General features: G+C 45.1%; 1 protein-coding gene across 1 annotated transcript; it reads left to right on the top strand.

The window, feature by feature from the left end:
- The first annotated feature begins 425 nt into the window (after positions 1 to 425).
- LOC307063800 (large ribosomal subunit protein uL18-like) lies at positions 426 to 1,439 on the top strand. The gene has a single exon (XM_079720104.1). It carries the CDS (start codon positions 467 to 469, stop codon positions 1,355 to 1,357), a length of 891 nt encoding a protein of 296 aa, XP_079576230.1. The 5' UTR covers positions 426 to 466; the 3' UTR covers positions 1,358 to 1,439.
- Positions 1,440 to 19,305: the final 17,866 nt, after the last annotated feature.

Raw genomic sequence — 19,305 nt, 5'->3', positions numbered from 1 at the left:
AAGCATTTAATGAAATAACTCGTGACAGGATAGTAAAACATGGAGTAGACAATAATGCTTTGCAGCAAATTTGCACCTGTTTTGTCAAAAGATTGAGGTCAAGACCCAGCTGAGTTCAGAGAATCTCTGCTTATCAAAGTTTTAGAGAGTCAGTGCCAGGGCGGAGAGTGGACAAATTTGATGACAGGATCAGAATAATGAAATAAAAATATGTGCAGATACTACCCTTTAAAACAAGTATTAATAAAGTATAGTTTTAAAAATTTCTCTTTGTAGGTCTGTCTATATTTGGTCAATTTCTACCCTATCTGGCATCTTAAAATGGCTATCTAGATTTTTTCTTTAAAGGGAAAGTAGAAACAAAATTTGTTTAAAAGTATTCTTAGAAAGGAGACCCCGCGTTTTCCCCCCCTGTAGCCGTGCTGGTTCCGCAGCTCGGTGGAGGCTAGAGCTTCTGTTCTACAGGATGGGGTTTGTTAAAGTTGTCAAGAATAAGCCCTACTTCAAGAGATACCAAGTGAAATTTAGAAGACGGCGAGAGGGCAAAACTGACTACTATGCTCGGAAAAGATTGGTAATTCAAGATAAAAATAAGTACAACACACCCAAATACAGAATGATAGTTCGTGTAACTAACAGAGATATCATTTGTCAGATTGCTTATGCCCGTATAGAAGGAGATATGATAGTTTGTGAAGCTTATGCTCATGAACTCCCGAAGTATGGTGTGAAGGTTGGCCTGACAAATTATGCTGCAGCATATTGTACTGGCCTGCTGCTGGCACGCAGGCTTCTTAATAGGTTTGGTATGGACAGAATTTATGAAGGCCAAGTCGAGGTGACTGGAGATGAATACAATGTTGAAAGCATTGATGGTCAACCTGGTGCCTTCACCTGTTACTTGGATGCAGGGCTTGCCAGGACTACTACTGGGAATAAAGTTTTTGGGGCCCTGAAGGGAGCTGTCGATGGAGGCTTGTCTATCCCTCACAGTACCAAACGGTTCCCTGGTTATGATTCAGAAAGCAAAGAATTCAATGCTGAGGTACACCGAAAGCACATCATGGGGCAGAATGTTGCAGATTATATGCGTTACCTGATTGAAGAAGATGAAGATGCTTGCAAAAAACAATTCTCTCAATACATAAAGAACAACGTAACTCCAGACATGGAGGAGATGTATAAGAAAGCTCATGCTGCAATACGAGAGAATCCAGTGTATGAGAAGAAGCCTAAGAAAGAAGTTAAAAAGAAGAGATGGAACCGTCCCAAAATGTCACTTGCCCAGAAGAAAGATCGGGTAGCTCAGAAGAAGGCAAGCTTCCTTAGAGCTCAGGAACGGGCTGCTGAGAGTTAATAAACCAAACCACAATTTCTATGAAGATTTTTCAGATAAAGACAGTAATAAACTTATTAAACATGAAAAAAAAAAAAAAAAAAAGAAAGGAGACCCCAAGTGAGACTGAAATAACACTGGTTGAAGGCAATTTGTTTTTCAAGAATGGTGCTCCTGGCATTGTGAAAGTTCGTTTTGGTTGGTTACAAGCATAAGTGCATAAGTTTTCTTAACTTATGCAAGATGGAGGGGAGGCTGGAGCCAGGCTTGGCAGGCACTGGAACTCGGCCATTGAAGAGTCTTGCTACCAGGGTCCACGAGGAGTCCTGGGTGGGAAGACCCCCCCTTTTGGAGTTTCCCAGGCTAGCTCTGAGAAAGCTGGCTTGGGGTGTGGCCTGTTTTCGGCCAGGAGAGGGCAGAGCACATTCCAGATTCATGTCAATCAGACTGATCAGTAGGGACAAGGTGACTCCTGTAAAAGGAATCAGGATACTCTACCCAAAGACAGGCAGATGGATTCTGGGTGGCCCAAAATAATGTCCTTTCTAAGTATCAATTAACAGCTTTAATGTAGCAGTGTCATCTGTATCCTCTTTGCACTTTCTCAATATCTATCTATCTGTCTATAATCTATCTATCTACTGGTTTATTTAGTGTGCATTGTAACTGGAGATCTGAGAACCCCGAGGACTTAAGAAAGTCCTTACAAGATGAAAGAGAGAAGCACACGTCATTGTAGAGCCGTTCACAATATCTCCATCTGTGTTGAATTGAATGTTTGTTACGACGGGGCCAAGAGGCAAGAGTTTTGGTGTCCACGGGGACCACTGGGAAGCTCTGTCTGTGCTCTGTGGCCCACAAACATTATTTATTGAGCAAATCAGTCTTTTGCTACATCTCCAGAGTTACTGTTTACTCATCTTAGCTCATCAAGTTCTGGAAAGTTACAGCCCGTATGTGGAAAGCCAAGACCTTGGGAGACGAAGCATCTAGCTGTCTGCTCTGGAACCAGCTCCCCAGCACCACCTCCCACGAGCTGGGTAACCTCAGGGACATCGTTTCACCTTCCTAAGCCTTGGTTTCCTGGTCTGCAAAATGGGTGTGATCGTATTACCTTTCTCATTATGGGTCTATTTTCAGGGTTAAAAGAACAGTGCCTGGTGGATAAGTGGATGTGTCAGCTGTTACCATCAGCAGCAAACGTGGGCCCAGAGCACAGACATCCTAGGAGGTAGAGTAGGTAAGATGACAGGATTTGGAACCAGACAGATTTGGTTTTCAGAACCTCCGCTGTCCCTTACCAACAGTGTCAAATTGGTATTCTAGCAGAATCTACTCCGTGGTGGGGTGAATATTAAAAATGAGATAACAGGGCTGAAACTGTAGCCCAGTGCTTGGCCCTTAGGTACTCCTTGGATGGTAGACCCTGTCTGTGATGCTGACTGCGTTGTTTTTTTTTTTTTTTGCGGTACGTGGGCCTCTCACTGTTGTGGCCTCTCCCCTTGCGGAGCACAGGCTCCGGAGGCGCAGGCTCAGCGGCCATGGCTCACGGGCCCAGCTGCTCCGCGGCATGTGGGATCCTCCCGGACCGGGGCACGAACCCTCGTCCCCTGCATCGGCAGGCGGACTCTCAACCACTGCACCACCAGGGAAGCCCTGACCGCGTTGTTTTCCTCACTGTTAGCCGGTCTAGAAGTGTTTAGCAGGATATGATCAGGAAGCCTGACAAATTAATATGGGCTGTTTTACCTGCAGAGAAGATGCTTGGGGAGAATTTTCTGCAGTTTTTTCATTGCTTCTGTAAAGACTAGAAGAAACAGTACAACAGTGAGAATTCGGGAATTTCAAATGTCTCAGATTCGTTTCTCCCTTCTTTTCCTGAGGGGGTCAGCAAATGTTTCCCATGAAGGGTCAGAGAGTAAATATTTTAGGCTTTTTTTGGGGGGGGTCAGGTGGTCTGTGTCCCCAGTGTTCCAATCTGATGTCCCAAAGTGAACACAGCCACAGAGAATGTGTAAACAGGGGAGCATAGCTGTGTTCCAATAAAACTTTATTTATAAGACAGGCATCGGTCCAGATTTGGCCTGCTTTAGAAATTAAAAAAGAACACCCGGATATGCCTACTTGGACAAGGCTTAGGTAGAATTTCACATTTTAAAGATCACCTTCCTTGATATATTATTCATGAGAAAACTTCCTAGGGTTTCAAAGCATCAACATTTCATCAAAAAGTCTGGCTTTTCCAACCAAATGTCAAGTGTGACCTTCTGGCTTTTCTAATTTTAGATCTAGTCTTTGTGTCGGCTGGATCATTCCAGCAACCGTTTGAGGAACTTCAGTTCTAGGCCCTGACGAAGAATTCCTGGCCCATTTCAGGGTCTTCCCAAGCCCACTTTCATCTCCCTGACCCCTCATACCCTCCCCACTCAGATGTCAGCAGAGATGACCCACTGCTCCTTTCCTGTGCAGAGCTGTACTGTGCTGGGAATCCCCAAACTTTGGTGTTTCATCTTCTCGTTTTGTAACGACTGCAGGGGGGATGAATCCTGCCAATCTTGAGATGGGTACCTTCGAAAGGAGAGAGCTTTCCAAGCTCTCCGGAGCCAGTTGTGTCCAGACAATAGCTTACTAGTCGCAGGCTCTTTTGTGTTTGCTTAACATCTGGGTTTCTGCCAGGTAATTTGCCTATAAGCTATGCATAGAAGAAAAAAGAAACCATCCATCTAAAGTATTCAGATTTTGGCCTTAATTAAAATGCAGAATAAATATGTAAAGGCTAAAGAGCATGAATTATAGATACCGGGGTTTCTATACTAAAATCAGTTTTCATCTATAGAGGCGCGTGTGTGTTTATGGCAGGGAGGAAGTGTATATACAGTCGGCAGAAGGCAATATAATTATGGCTTGTGTGTGCTTAGCAAGATGGGAAACAGATCTATTGTAAGAGGATGAATCCTCGGCTACCTTTCTCATTTCACCGCCTCCGCGGATTTTTTTTCCACCTCAATTCTATAAAAGGCTAATCCTGACCCTTGTTATTTAAATTGCTCCACCATAGCTAGAAAAGACGCCTTCAGCCTCTTAAAAACCCTCGTTCACCTGGTTGGTTGGAGGAGCAAAGCCCTTTCTATTCATTGCTTCTCTGTGGAACATGGCTGGCGAACTGTGAGGATGGGGTGGGGGGGACTTTCAGAGGCTGAGTGACAAGTCTTGTGTCTTTTTTTTTTTTTTTTTTTTTCAGTACGCGGGCCTCTCACTGTTGTGGCCTCTCCCGTTGCGGAGCACAGGCTCCGGACGCGCAGGCTCAGTGGCCATGGCTCACGGGCCCAGCCGCTCCACGGCATGTGGGATCTTCCCGGACCGGGGCACGAACCCGTGTCCCCTGCATCGGCAGGCGGACTCTCAACCACTGCGCCACCAGGGAAGCCCAAGTCTTGTGTCTTAAATAAGGCCAGGCCATAGCTCATTAACCCTGAAAGTTGGAGGCTCTGGGTTTTTCCAGTAAGGGTCTCAGAAATGGGGAGGAAGAAGCCCCAAGGAGCTGAAATCAAGTATCCAAGTGTGTGGATAGCTTATTAATGGCCAGGAGGGATAAAGAGAAAGAACGCTGAAGGATCAAAGGAAAGATCAAGGGGGTTACCTGTATGCCAATTTCATAATTGGGATTTTTTTTTAACATTCGAATTTTACAAATTGGTATTAATTAGAGGTTACATTAACACATTGATTTAAAGCATAGCATTGGGGGGCTTCCCTGGTGGCGCAGTGGTTGAGAGTCGGCCTGCCGATGCAGGGGACATGGGTTCGTGTCCCGGTCCGGGAAGATCCCACATGCTGCTGAGCGGCTAGGCCCGTGAGCCATGGCCGCTGAGCCTGCGCATCCAGAGCCTGTGCTCCGCAACAGGAGAGGCCCGCATACTGCAAAAAAAAAAAAAAAAAAGCATAGCATTGTAAGAGTCATGCTGAGAATTAATTCCCATTACTCAAGGACTTCGGGAAACAAACGAATTAAATGTGAAACTAACAACTGTGTTGTAATAATCAATGTGGGTGGAGGGAAGGTGACTTTTGGTAACAGACAAAAAGAGCCAGCTCTTCTAGAAAGCATCAGAAGTTTGTGTGTGGGGGGGAGGGATTTCGTTTTAGAGAAAAGTGATGCTTTAGAAAAATCCCAGCCCCTGGAACACACACACAAAAGACGTTCTCAACCTGTGAAATGGAATTCCTGATTCTCCTTGGGTGCTTCTACTTGGGTGGTCTCATGGGGGATGTGGTGGGTGCGAGGCCTTAGAGCCCATGCTGTTTGGGGTCAGTCTGTGCAGAGGCAGATCTGGGGGTATTTCCTGGGATTGGAAAGGGATTGAGGGGATGAGAAGCGGCTGCAAAGTCCCTTGATCTCTCATCAGACCTGCCAAAGCGGCGGCAGAGAGCGAGGACTACAGTCCTCTTACTTAGGGTCATTTTAGACAACTCTGCTGTGAAAGGTACCGGAAAGGATCTGTCATGGATTTGTATGAGGGAAGTGGAGTCCCCGAGGTAAAAATAAGTGAATGAAGCTCCGTTGTTGTTGTATTTTTTTTTTTTTTTTCTGACTGTTTGAAGCAAAATTTCACAGTTGTCATGTCGAGAGATTTCCCCCAAACCTCAGATGGCTGGTAGCATCCCTGAAGCTCTGAGGGTATATGGAGTCCGCCCAACCTCTAGGCCCGGGGTCAGCAAACCTCGGCCCATGAACCACGTCTGGCCTGCCGCCTGTTTCGTGAAACAAAGTCTTACTGGAACTCAGCCTCACTTGGTCATTGTAAACGCCTCGGCTGCTTGCAGGCTACAAGGGCAGAGTCGCATAGTTGCAGTAGAAACTGCACGGCTGCAAAGCTTACTGTCCGGCCTTTTACGAAGAACGTTCGCTGGCCGCTGCACTAGACTATGGAAAAAAAAAAAAAATCAAATCCAACTTACTTTTGAAAAGAAAAAATCTGGAAATTTCAGCTCTGTCATCGTAGATCCAGGAGGCCTCTCTTCTGCCCACGAAGCCTCCTAGTCAACTGTTAGTTCTGGGGCCAGTTTGGGGGACCCGTCTATAGGACCCTGAAACACAGACTGCCTTGGTGATGTTTCAATGGGGAAATGGAAGAATGTGGTTTTACTCCTTTTGTTTTTTTCTTTTTCACTTTTTGAAGCTATATAACAGAAATGATGGTGTAACAGGCAAGTTCTTTACTCTTTATGAAATGATAAAGGTCAAAATGCTCAGATCTTCTATGCAAGTAAAATACCCAGCTAACTGAAATATGTCAGAAACTTCAGCCAGTTATCAGGCTGACAACGCGACAGAGCTCGTGAACAGAACCGTTTCTATTTACCTGGTCTGTTTCACATGTAACACCTTCTCCATTTGTCTCTCTGGCTATTTGGCTGCTCCAGTGGCTCAGACCTTAAACTGTTGCAGCCACGAGGATTGAGACACTTGAAAGGCTGTCATCAACTGTCCTTATCACTGTTTCCCTTTCTTCCCTGGGAAGCACTGAATGTCAGGATCCTCGCAGGGTAATTACCGTACCTGCAAACATACAAGATGCTAGTCCATATGGGACACCCCATAATTTTGCAGCTACAGAAACAAACAACCACTTCTTGCTTACACCTCATGTGAACTGTGCTTACCGCTTCTTCAACTTCAGAGCTTGGAAAACTGCAACATCTCACAAACAAATCTATTCGAAGCAGGTTATTTCCAACTGTCCATGAACAAACCTGTTCATTCTTTCACTACAAGCCTTCATGATTACACAGCTTTGTGCTTTTTGTTTGCAGTTTAGAATTATGTGATCATCTAAGTCCCTCCCCACAGTTGATGATTTTTTAAAAAAACTATAAAATGAAATACACTGAAAAATAATAACCTGTAGAGGTATGTGTGAAATATATTGCATCTTTAGCATCCAGAAGAAACTACAGTTTTGATAACTTTAATTGGGTCCCTGAAGCAAAATTATTCTTGGAATAACCAAGGCATATTTCTTAAAACATGGCAGAATTTGACCTTAGGAAATTTCTTTTAATTCTAATATATCAAAATAACTGGCTGTTTACATAAGAACTGTTCTATAGAGGATTATCTACTTAAGATGTAATTGTGTACTAAGAATGAATCACAGGGCTGCCCTGGTGGCGCAGTGGTTAAGGATCCACCTGCCAGTGCAGGGGACACAGGGTTGATCCCTGGTCTGGGAAGATCCCACATGCCACGGAGCAACTAAGCCCATGTGCCACAACTACTGAGCCTGCGCTCTAGAGCCCGCAAGCCACAACTGCTGAGCCTGCGTGTTGCAGCTACTGAAGCCCATGCGCCTAGAGCCCGCACACCGCAACGAAGAGTAGCCCCTGCTCGCTGCAACTAGAGAAAGCCCGTGTGCAGCAACGAAGACCCAACACAGCCAAAAAAAAAAAAGAATGAATCACAATTATAGAGCAAACTTAAAAATCAGACATAACATGTAGAGGTCATTTAAGCTCTTTAGAGATTTATTTTATTTTGTATTTATATTTGCTTTCCCCTCTTCTCGTTGTTTGATCTTAAACCCATTTGTTTGGGTGGGACCAGGTTTGAAAGTTTTGAAGGGCTTCCAAATTTTGAGGCTTGTGGTTAAGCTTCTGTGTCTAGGTGGAAAAGAAAAATTCCAAGCACCTGGTGGCAGAGATGGATTTGCTGCCACAAATTCATGGAACTCTGAACCCGTGACAGCCACACGGTACAGATTTAGCGTGTCCAGAGTATGGAGCCAGGAGAACAAATCTGCTGTGGTGGTTGATAAAGGACTAACATGTGGTCCCACTCCACCCTGATGAAAGGGATTTCCTAAACGCTGTCAGGCAACCTAGAGGAGTCCGGGGAGGTGGGGGCGGCGATGCAGCCTGGAAAGTCCCTCCCCGGACCCGCCGTTTCTCTCTGCACTGGATCTGGAGAGCTTGGTTGATGGGTAGCTTCAGATGAGCGGGTTGGGGAGGTAGGTGATAGCTGACAGGAGGGGCTCCTAGAACGTCGCTGTTACTTCCACTGGCTGGTTCACGATGGCTGAGAACCTTGGCTGCTTGAAGCTTAAGGTGATGGAGCTAGTCATTTGTGGAATTGTAGCTTTCTGTTGTTCATTACCCCGGTGGCCCTTGATTTCCTTTGGAGGGAATTATGGTATTGAGTGTCGAGGGCAGTCGTAGGCACCTGCCTTCTGCTGTGGACGCTGAGGGCCCAACCCTGCCCCCACCCACCCTGAGATGGCCAGGGTATGTCTGAAGTTGGGTTAACTCAGTGGTTCTCAACTGGGGGCAGTTTTGCTCCCAGGGGACAAAAATGTCTAGAGACATTTTTGGTTGTCATCTAGTGGGCAGAAGCCAGGGACGCTGCTAAACCTCCTACCATGTGCAGGACAGCCCATCACAACAGAGAGCTACCCAGCCCCAAATGTCAGCAGTGTTGCAATCTAGAAATCCTAGGCTAACTGGTCATGTTTTGCTGGGACTTAGAACTCTAAGTCAAGTAAGAAGAAGGCCACCATGGGCAGCCATTCATTCTAGCCGTGGCAACAGCAGTGGCTATAGGGTAGCACCCAAGCTGCTTGGCTAGAGATGGTTGCTTTACTTCCAGCTTCTCAGGTCCTGAGAAGGTTCTCTTAAGCCTGGCCCGTCTGGGCTCCCGAAGATGCCGTCAAGTGCCTCTTTCCTTCTGCCCTGATGCTTCTTGTAAACTCAGTCCGTAGGAGTTGGTTTCCTTCGTTTGCAAGAAAAACCGTAACTGCTACATAATTGCTTTTAAAACCTAGACATTTTTTTCTTAAAAGTTCTACACCCCACCACTCCCTGCAACCTGCCGAGTAGAATCTTACACGGAACTTCATTTCATAATGCAGGGGAATTGGAGCTGGTCCGGTGAGTTATCTGGTCTTCCCTCCACTTCATTCCCCATTGCTGATTTCCCACACCAGCACCTAAGAGGAACTTATTAGGAGCTTTGAACTTCAGGAACCCATTTATAACCATTAGCTTAAAGCACCGTAGACACCTGTTAACTTGTACCCCGAGAGGTAGAGTCTGTGAGAGGTGATGGCACCAGGCATCATTCCTTATGTAGAATGAATTCATGGGATTACCTGCCTAGCGAGCAATCAGACATCCAAAGGAGAGGATAAATTTTGGAAGCAGAAGCGAGTTAGGAAGAGCTTCGGGGCACGGGACCCAGCCTTTGGGGGCAGACCTAGTGATTGCCAAGGAGCAGGTCAATCAGAGGAAGGCTTGGCGAGAAGGTCCGAGTCCCAGGAACGTTGTAAACCTGGGGTCACAGTCTCAAGTACCCACAGCGCCAGGTAGGTACAGAGAGTGAATCAGGCAGACGTTTGCATATCAAAGATGTAAGATATTCTCCATTTGCACACAAAAAGTATTTTCCTTCTTTTGCCTTGAAATTTGTGTCTCTTTTGGTCTGTGTTTGAGTTTTCTTCTTTTGATAGATGCTAAGTTACAAGAAGTAGCTTTCTACTCCAAGAAAAGAAGGAGTGCACGTATAAGGACAAATGGCAGCTTGACTTCAGTGTTGAGTAATAAGGCGCAGCAGGGACTGTGGCAGGCTGGGGAGGAGATGCCCTGGTTAAGGAGAACAGCTGCTGTTCAGCTCAGGCACATGTTGCCAGGGGGGAAATGTGAGTACAGGGTGGCTAAAGCAAAGAAAGCATATCTGTGGATTATATTTGATTTGTTGAATACCAGCTTGAGACTTCTAGTTTTTCTTTTTCTTTTTTTTTTTTTTTTTTACATCTTTATTGGAGTATAATTGCTTTACAATGGTGTGTTAGTTTCTGCTGTATAACAAAGTGAATCAGTTGTACATATACATATGTTCCCATATCTCTTCCCTCTTGCGTCTTCTTCCCTCCCACCCTCCCTATCCCACCCCTCCAGGCAGTCACAAAGCACCGAGCTGATCTCCCTGTGCTTTGCGGCTGCTTCCCACTAGCTATCTACCTTACGTTTGGTAGTGTATATATGTCCATGCCTCTCTCTCGCTTTGTCACAGCTTACCCTTCCCCCTCCCCATATCCTCAAGTCCATTCTCTAGTAGGTCTGTGTCTTTATTCCTGTCTTACCCCTAGGTTCTTCATGACATTTTTTTCCTTAGATTCCATATATATGTGTTAGCATACGGTATTTGTCTTTCTCTTTCTGACTTACTTCAGTCTGTATGACAGACTCTAGGTCTATCCACCTCATTACAAATAGCTCAATTTTGTTTCTTTTTATGGCTGAGTAATATTCCATTGTATATATGTGCCACATCTTCTTTATCCATTCATCCGATGATGGACACTTAGGTTGCTTCCATGTCCAGGCTATTGTAAATACAGCTGCAATGAACATTGTGGTGCATGACTCTTTTTGAATTATGGTTTTCTCAGGGTATACGCCCAGTAGTGGGATTAGCAAAGAAAGAGATGTTCTTACATAACTCCAGCGTTGGGCTCGCTGGCTTCCCTGTTCTCTCTCCCGCCCTGCCTCCTGTGTCTCTCTGTCTTTCTCTCTCTCTCTCTGTCTTAGTCTATTCAGAAATTTGCTCCCAGATTTTGCTTCCAGATTTCTCTTTCTGAGGATCTCTCTTCCACTGCATTCTTTGTTCTAGCTCACTGTCGCTGGCCTCTCAGTCGAAGATTCACCCATAGATGTGAGCAGTGGGCATTAAAGGATGGATAAAAGTATTAAAAGATGGATAAAAGCTGTGCAGAGGCTTGAAAGGAGGAGAGAAAGCATTTCTGGGGATATGCCGGTGTGAGCACACATGAGACGGGAAGAGTGAAGACGGCCCATATGGTGGTCCGGGTGGGACCAGGGTGGCGGAGGCGTGGGTTCACGCGGAGGTAGCTTGGAGTGGTCCAGGTGACAGTGGGTCCACAGGAGTTTGGGGTTCACCCTGCAAGTGAAAGGGAGCTATTGAAGGGGCCTGAGCAGCTTGGCTAGGCTGAAAGCAACATTTTAGGAGAGTTGACTTTCTGGTGATGTACAGGGTGGATTAGAGCAGGGGGAAGCCAGAATTTTCTGAGGTGATGGCAGTTGATTGGAAAGGTAGAGTTGAGTGAAACGCATCAAAGGAAGGAAAAACTAGCTGGATTTGGAGATTGCTTGGAATAGGGGATTAAAATAATGAGAATAGTGAACATTTCTTGATTGTTGACTAAGTGCAGTGGGTCCAGTGGGTAAGTGGATTCCGGAGCCAGGTGTGAGTCTGAGTCCTGCTCAGACTAGCTGCGATTATGGGTACATTCCTTGTTGTCTCTAAGCCTCAGTTTCCTTATCTGTAAAACAGAGAAAGTAGAAGTATCAACCTCATAGGGTTGTTTTGAAGATTAAATGTGTTCATGTTTGTCAACAGCTTAGAAAAAGATCTAACATAAGATACACTAAATATGTGGTAAAGAAACAAAATGTGAGCCTCTTACTCTGCCCATCCCTTCACATGTATTATCACATTTAATCCATACAGATGATTCTAGAATCAGAGTGGGAGGTATTGATATTTTAGTCCGTTTTGCAGAGGAAAACATCAAGGCTCAGAGAGGGTAGGTAACTTGCCTGATATCACACAGTAACTGGCAGAGCTGAAAATAGAACCCGATCTGAAATCAGAGATACAGTAACATTACTGAACAACTGGTTGATGCTGGGGGAGCTGGAACAGTTCTCAATGGGCCTGTCTCCAGATCAGGAAGTGGCCACCTCCCTGCAGTTGTTGGAAACGAGGCTTCCTGTCTGCAGAGTGGCGCTGAATGAATGCTTTAGATTGGTGGCCAGAAGTGGATCTGGAATTTCCTTCTCAGGCGTTGACTCCAGCAACTTCTGAGCAAGAAGGGTACCATGGCAGCTGGTTTCGAGCTGCAGTGGTGGGACAGCAACCTCTTTAAGCTGAGCAGATTTCCTATCAGTGTCCCTTGGCCTTGGTCTGGAATAAACATTTGTGACTGCTGTAATAGTTGCATGTCAGAGAGCGTCTGGGTGGGCTTACCTACTCCGTGTTTCCTTCTGCCTGCATTCTGTCTCTGAAACAGTCACAGTTGTGTTTTGAGCAGTCCATAATGTCGTTGCAGACCTATTAACAGCTCTGGGCTTTGTTTATGTGTATCAGAGAGAAGTGTGATGCTGTGTGCTGTCATTAGTACACGTTGACAAGTGATGATGGCAACCCACCACGGGATCAAGCTGCTCCGTTTCACATTCAGGAGAGAGAGAGAGAGAGAGAGAGAGAGAGTGTGTGTGTGTGTGTGTGTGTGTGTGTGTGTGTGTGTTAGAGAGTGCCTTCCCCACTTGATTGGTATTTTCTGTCTTCTCCCATTGTGTCTCACACACACACACACACACACACTACTGGTTGACACTGTCCCCTCATGCTAAGCTGGGTAACGAACAAAGATTTTCTCCTGGAAATTTTACTTCTAACCAGAGGCACCTTGTATTTTGAAGTTGTTCAAAAGCCCTCTGTATTTGATATAGTGAAGGTGCTTGGTGGGTTTCAAAGGTGCATTAAATTCACCAGCTGGGTTGTCGGTAGAACGTAAAATTTGAATGAGATTGTAATTTTGTGATGAGTCTTGAAGATGTAACTATTGAAGGCAGCCTTCCTTTCCCTGGGCAGGTGGAGGAATGGGCCCTTCCTCATGCTTTTTTCTGGCTGTTTCAGATCAGCTAGAGGAAAAGCAGGAGAACTGTGAATATGCTAAAAATAAAAATCTGAGAATCCAAGAGACCTTAGATTTGGTGGAAAAAGAACAATGCAGAGAGGTACATGGGATGGAATGGAAACACCTCTTCATAAGGCTGTGCGTTTGGGATTAGTGTACAAAAATGTAAGCTGGGGCTTCCAGGAAGCCTCAGCTTCCCCTTTGCTGTTGGGAGCTGAGGAACTTGGCCTTGACACTGGGTCTGGTGGTTCGTTGAGTGTCATGTGGGGAACACTCCCAACCTTCCCCTCCACTTCATTTTCACAAACAATCCTTCTCCTTGCCTGTGGATTTTACCTCCTAAAAATACCTTGACCCTCTTGACATCTGTCCATCACTGCGACTCCAGACCAAGCTGCTTCCTCTCCTGTCCACTCCGTAGCAGCCTCCCTAGTGGACTCCCGTGCCCACTCTGGTCCACTCTGACCTGCAGCCAGACTGGTCTCTTCACAAGGCCAATCTGATCATACTTTAACCACCACCTTCCTTCCTCCCAGCTTCGACTATTTCATTAGCTCCCTGGTACTTCTAAGGTAAAGATCAGTGCTCTTAATGGTCACAGTTTTATCTGGAGCAATCCCAGACATCATCCCACCTCCTCCTCCAGGCTGTCCTCCCCCCCATCATGCTTCTCACTCTTAGTGGGCCATTTCGTTCCTCCCTCCTGTGGTCCTGCCTGCCACCTAGCGGTTGTGCCACTGGTTGCACTGCCTCGGATCTCACTTCCTCTTCATTTTTCCTGGGTACCACTTAATGGTTCTTCAGAAATCAGCCCAGTTGGTCCATTCATTCAACAAATATCTACTGAGTACCAACTACATGCTGGGCACTGTTCTAGGTGCTGATAGTAGGACAAAAAGAAGATAAAATCCCTTCCTTCATGGAGCTTGTGTTTTCTTAGCAAAGGGAGGCAGATGAGAACGTCGTGTAATTCCAGATGGTGATAAGGAAACTGAGGCCGAGTGAGGGGCAGGGAGTAAGAAGAGGTGGGTTGAGGGGGGGCTACTTTTGGGGTCAAGGACAAGTTTTCGGAGGAGATGACAGTCAAGTAAAATGAATGAGCTGAGCTGGGATCTGTAAGTCCCGAGGGAAGCCTTCTTTGATTGGGTCCATTCCTGTTGTCACCCACATGCAGGACCGTATTTCTTTGTATTATTAATCGTAGTTGGACATTCTACACATATTTTTGCATTTTGTGATCAACATTTGTCTCTTGAATAGATTTTTAGCTCCACGAGGGCATAAACTGTCATCTGTTTCTTTTTCCATTGCACCCTTTTATTCCCAGCACTCTGTCAGGCAGACAGAACACACACAATAAATATCTGTGGAGTGAACAATGGATCCTATCAGGGGAGTCCCACATCCTGTCAGTTCTCTCTCGCAGATCCTTGGAGGACCTGTTGTGTAAGGCTGCAGAGCTCAAGGTAGCAGACCCCCTCCGAGCATTCTATCCTCCTGTGGCTGGTGCCTTTGCATCATGGGACAGAGAGCGGGGTGGCTTGAGGTAGAAGATAAGGCAAGGACCAAGCATGAGGGGAAAGCCGGGCAAAGCCATGGATGGGGCTTTATGACTTTTCCAGGAGGTAGATGTTGGAGAATCAGCACTGCAATCTCTGATTCCTGAATCAGTTGGTGTTGAAATATACTCATCACCTTCATACAGGAAGCATACTCTGCAGGGTATCACCGCCCACTCTCCCAATCTGTCTTTGTCAGAAAGCCTAGCAGGCAGATGAGAATATGAAAGAGTGAGTGTTTTTCAGAGGCTGGGTCGGGGAGGGGGCAGCTGGTACTGCTTTCTTTAACATTGACAATGATAAGTATTACATAAGTTGCATTAGTGAGATCAGACCTGAACCTGTGGGCTCTGAGTACCTTTCACTTGAAATAAACAGAGAAAACAGGGAGTTGTTATCTTTTGGGAGCCTTTTGTTTCGTGAGGGGGCCCGAGGTGAAGAGAGGGAAGAGAGGCATACCTCACCCTCTCATCACGTGCTCCAAGACAACACCTATATTTTGAGACGCGTTGGTAACATTTCAGAGCAATTACCATAAGTAGAACATCTACTGGGTTTTGATACATTTACCTGTGACATTACACTAAGTGAATCTGTTGGAAGTGGGAGGATTATGCCTCATTCCAGATGCATTTTGGCACTCGGGACAAAAAGCAGATGGGCGCTGGTTTAAAAAATAGAATTAAGGCTGTAGACAGCATAAGCCTGGACACTTCGAGGCCACCTTCCTGGGACTCCTGTTGAGCGTCCTGTGCTCCTGCCTGCTGAGCTGGGGGGCGATCCTAACCTAAGCATGGACTGATCACTTGGTTGGATCCATCCTGGAGGCTTGAAGAAAAGGCCAGAACAGAAACCAGAGTCTCAAATGAGTGGAGGCATAAAAAATAGTTTTGTAGTTTATTTAAAATAAATTTACCAGGGTTTGGGAAGTGGGGGAAGGTTGAATAGGATGTTTAGGGCAGTGAAACTGTTCTGTACGATACTGCAATGGTGGGTACATGTCGCTATACATTTGCCTGAACCCATGGGATGTACAACACCAAGAGTGAACCGTAATGTAAACTGTGGACTCTGGGTGATGATGATGAGTCAGTGTCAGCTCAACTGCTGCACCAAATGCACCATCTGGTGGGGGATATTCATAGTGAGGGAGGCTGTGCTTGTGTGGGGAAGGGGGTACGTGAGAGCTCTCTGCACTTTCCACTCAATTTTGCTGTGAACCTAAAACTGCTCTGACAAAGTATATTAAAAAATTTATTGAGCACCCACTATGCGCCAATGTAGAGTTCCCAGGGGAGGCAGCTGTTAAAAAAGTAATTGCATAATTTAATTGCAGTTGTAGTTAAAGTGAAGGAAAAGCACTGGGGATTATGAGTGGGTATAATAAGGAAGGTCTAGCCTTGTGGATGGTCAACATCAGTTTCTCTGAAGATGGGATATTTGAGTTGAAGTTGTTTCAGTAAACCAGAAAGAAGCAAGCAAACAAAATCAAAAGAAATTATTGGCTCATGGATTAGGAAAATTCAGGACTTAGCTTCAGGTGTGGCTTGATCCAGGTGCTTCATCAGTGTCATCAGATCTCTCTTCTCCATTTCTCAGCACTGTTTTCTTCTGTGTGGGTGTCACTCTCAGGCAGGCTCTCCCCTATGGTGGCACCCACTTAATTGGCACCTTCTTGAGGGCAAGAACAGAACCTTATTCACTGGAGAACCCTTAGTGCTAAGAGAAGGCCGGTGTGAAAAGAAAATTGAATAAATGCTTGTTGAACAAAGGCACTTTTCTACTTATACCACCTTCTGTGGGTGACATTGATTGAGCCCCTAATCAAGCCAGATTTTTTTTTAAATTCATTTATTTTTGGCTGCGTTGGGTCTTCGTTGCTGTGCGCGGGCTTTCTCTAGTTGTGGCGAGCAGGGGCTACTCTTCATCGCGGTGTGCGGGCTTCTCATCGTGGTGGCTTCTCTTGTTGCGGAGCACAGGCTCTAGGCACGCAGTCTTCAGTAGTTGTGACTCGTGGGCTCTAGAGCGCAGGCTCAGTAGCTGTGGTGCACAGGCTTAGTTGCTCTGTGGCATGTGGGATCTTCCCGGACCGGGGCTCGAACCCGCGTCCCCTGCATTGGCAGGCAGATTCTTAACCACTGCGCCACCAGGGAAGTGGTGAAGCTAGACCTACGCCTGGACTTCTCAATTCCATGAGCCAATAAATACTCTTTGTTTTGTTTGTTTGATTGCTTGATGGTTTTCTTAAGCAACTTCAATGGAAATATCACTTCTTCAGAGAAAGGTTCCTAACCATCCAGGATAAAGTCTGGCCCACTTATATAGCCACTCATAACCCCCTGTATTTTCCTTACTTTTCTTTCCTTCCTCTCTTCACCTGTTGACATCTACTCTATTTGTTAGGGGCTGAATTGTGTACCCCCAGATTCATATATTGAAGTTCTAACTTCAGTATCTTAGAATGTGACTATTTGGAGACAGGGTCTTTAAAGAGGTAATCAAGTTAAAATGAGGTCATTAGAGTGGACTCTAATCCAAAATGACTGATGTCCTCATATAAAAAAGGGGATTAGGACACACACACACACACACACAGAGAAGACAATGTGAAGACAGAGGGAAAAGATGGCCATCTACAAGCAGCCAAGGAGAGAGGCCTTGGAAAGAACCAACCCTGCTGACACCTTGATCTCAGACTTTTGGCCCCCAAAACTGTGAGAAAATAAATTTCTGTTATTTAAGCCACCCAGTCTGTGGTACTTTGTTATGGTAGCCCTAGCTGACTAATATCCAGTCCTTCAAAGATTCAGTTCAAATCTTTTCTCCTCTATGAAGGAATAGAACAGGCTTGTCAAACAGTGGGCGCCAGATCTGGCTGGTGACCTGTTTTTTTTTTTTTTTTTTTTTTTTTAATTAGTTTCTGCTTTATAACAAAGTGAATCAGTCATACATATACATCTGTTCCCATATCCCTTCCCTCATGCATCTCCCTCCCTCCCACCCTCCCCATCCCAACCCTCCAGGCAGTCACAAAGCACCCAGCTGATCACCCTGTGCTCTGCGGCTGCTTCCCACTATCTATCTACCTTACGTTTGGTAGTGTATATATGTCCATGCCTCTCTTTCGCTTTGTCACAGCTTACCCTTCCCCCTCCCCATATCCTCAAGTCCGTTCTCAAGTAGGTCTGTGTCTTTATTTCTGTCTTACCCCTATGTTCTTCATGACATTTTTTTTTCTTAAATTCCATATATATGTGTCAGCATACAGTATTTGTCTTTCTCTTTCTGACTTACTTCACTCTGTATGACAGACTCTAGGTCCATCCACCTCATTACAAATAGCTCAATTTCATTTCTTTTTATGGCTGAGTAATATTCCATTGTATATATGTGCCACATCTTCTTTACCCATTCATCCGATGATGGACACTTAGGTTGTTTCCATCTCCGGGCTATTGTAAATAGGGCTGCTATGAACATTTTGGTACATGTCTCTTTTTGAATTATGGTTTTCTCAGGGTATATGCCCAGTAGTGGGATTGCTGGGTCATATGGTAGTTCTATTTGTAGTTTTTTAAGGAACCTCCATACCATTCTCCATAGTGGCTGTACCAATTCACATTCCCACCAGCAGTGCAAGAGGGTTCCCTTTTTTCCACACCCTCTCCAGCATTTATTGTTTCTAGATTTTTTGATGATGGCCATTCTGACTGGTGTGAGATGATATCTCATTGTAGTTTTGATTTGCATTTCTCTAATGAGTAAAGATGTTGAGCATCCTTTCATGTGTTTGTTGGCAGTCTGTATATCTTCTGTGGAGAAATGTCTATTTAGGTCTTCTGCCCATTTTTGGATTGGGTTGTTTGTTTTTTTGTTATTGAGCTGCATGAGCTGCTTATAAATTTTGGAGATTAATCCTTTGTCAGTTGCTTCATTTGCAAATATTTTCTCCCATTCTGAGGGTTGTCTTTTGGTCTTGTTTATGGTTTCCTTTGCTGTGCAAAAGCTTTTAAGTTTCATTAGGTCCCATGTGTTTATTTTTGTCTTTATTTCCATTTCTCTAGGAGGTGGGTCCAAAAGGATCTTGCTGTGATTTATGTCATAGAGTGTTCTGCCTATGTTTTCCTCTAAGAGTTTGATAGTGTCTGGCCTTACATTTAGGTCTTTTATCCATTTTGAGCTTATTTTTGTGTATGGTGTTAGGGAGTGATCTAATCTCATACTTTTACATGTCCCTGTCCAGTTTTCCCAGCACCACTTATTGAAGAGACTGTCCTTTCTCCACTGTACATTCCTGCCTCCTTTATCAAAGATAAGGTGACCCTATGTCCGTGGGTTTATCTCTGGGCTTTCTATCCTGTTCCATTGATCTATCTTTCTGTTTTTGTGCCAGTACCATACTGTCTTGATTACTGTAGCTTTGTAGTATAGTCTGAAGTCAGGGAGCCTGATTCCTCCAGCTCCATTTTTCGTTCTCAAGATTGCTTTGGCTATTCGGGGTCTTTTGTGTTTCCATACAAATTGTGAAATTTTTTGTTCTAGTTCTGTGAAAAATGCCAGTGGTAGTTTGATAGGGATTGCATTGAATCTGTAGATTGCTTTGGGTAGTAGAGTCATTTTCACAATGTTGATTCTTCCAATCCAAGAACATGGTACATCTCTCCATCTATTTGTATCATCTTTAATTTCTTTCATC

This window comes from Hyperoodon ampullatus (assembly GCF_949752795.1).
Source record: "Hyperoodon ampullatus genome assembly, chromosome: 14".
In the NCBI taxonomy this organism is placed as follows: Eukaryota; Metazoa; Chordata; class Mammalia; order Artiodactyla; family Ziphiidae; genus Hyperoodon; species Hyperoodon ampullatus.
The sequence above is the reverse complement of the archived record's forward strand: the minus strand, read 5'-3'. Positions and strand labels throughout refer to the sequence as shown.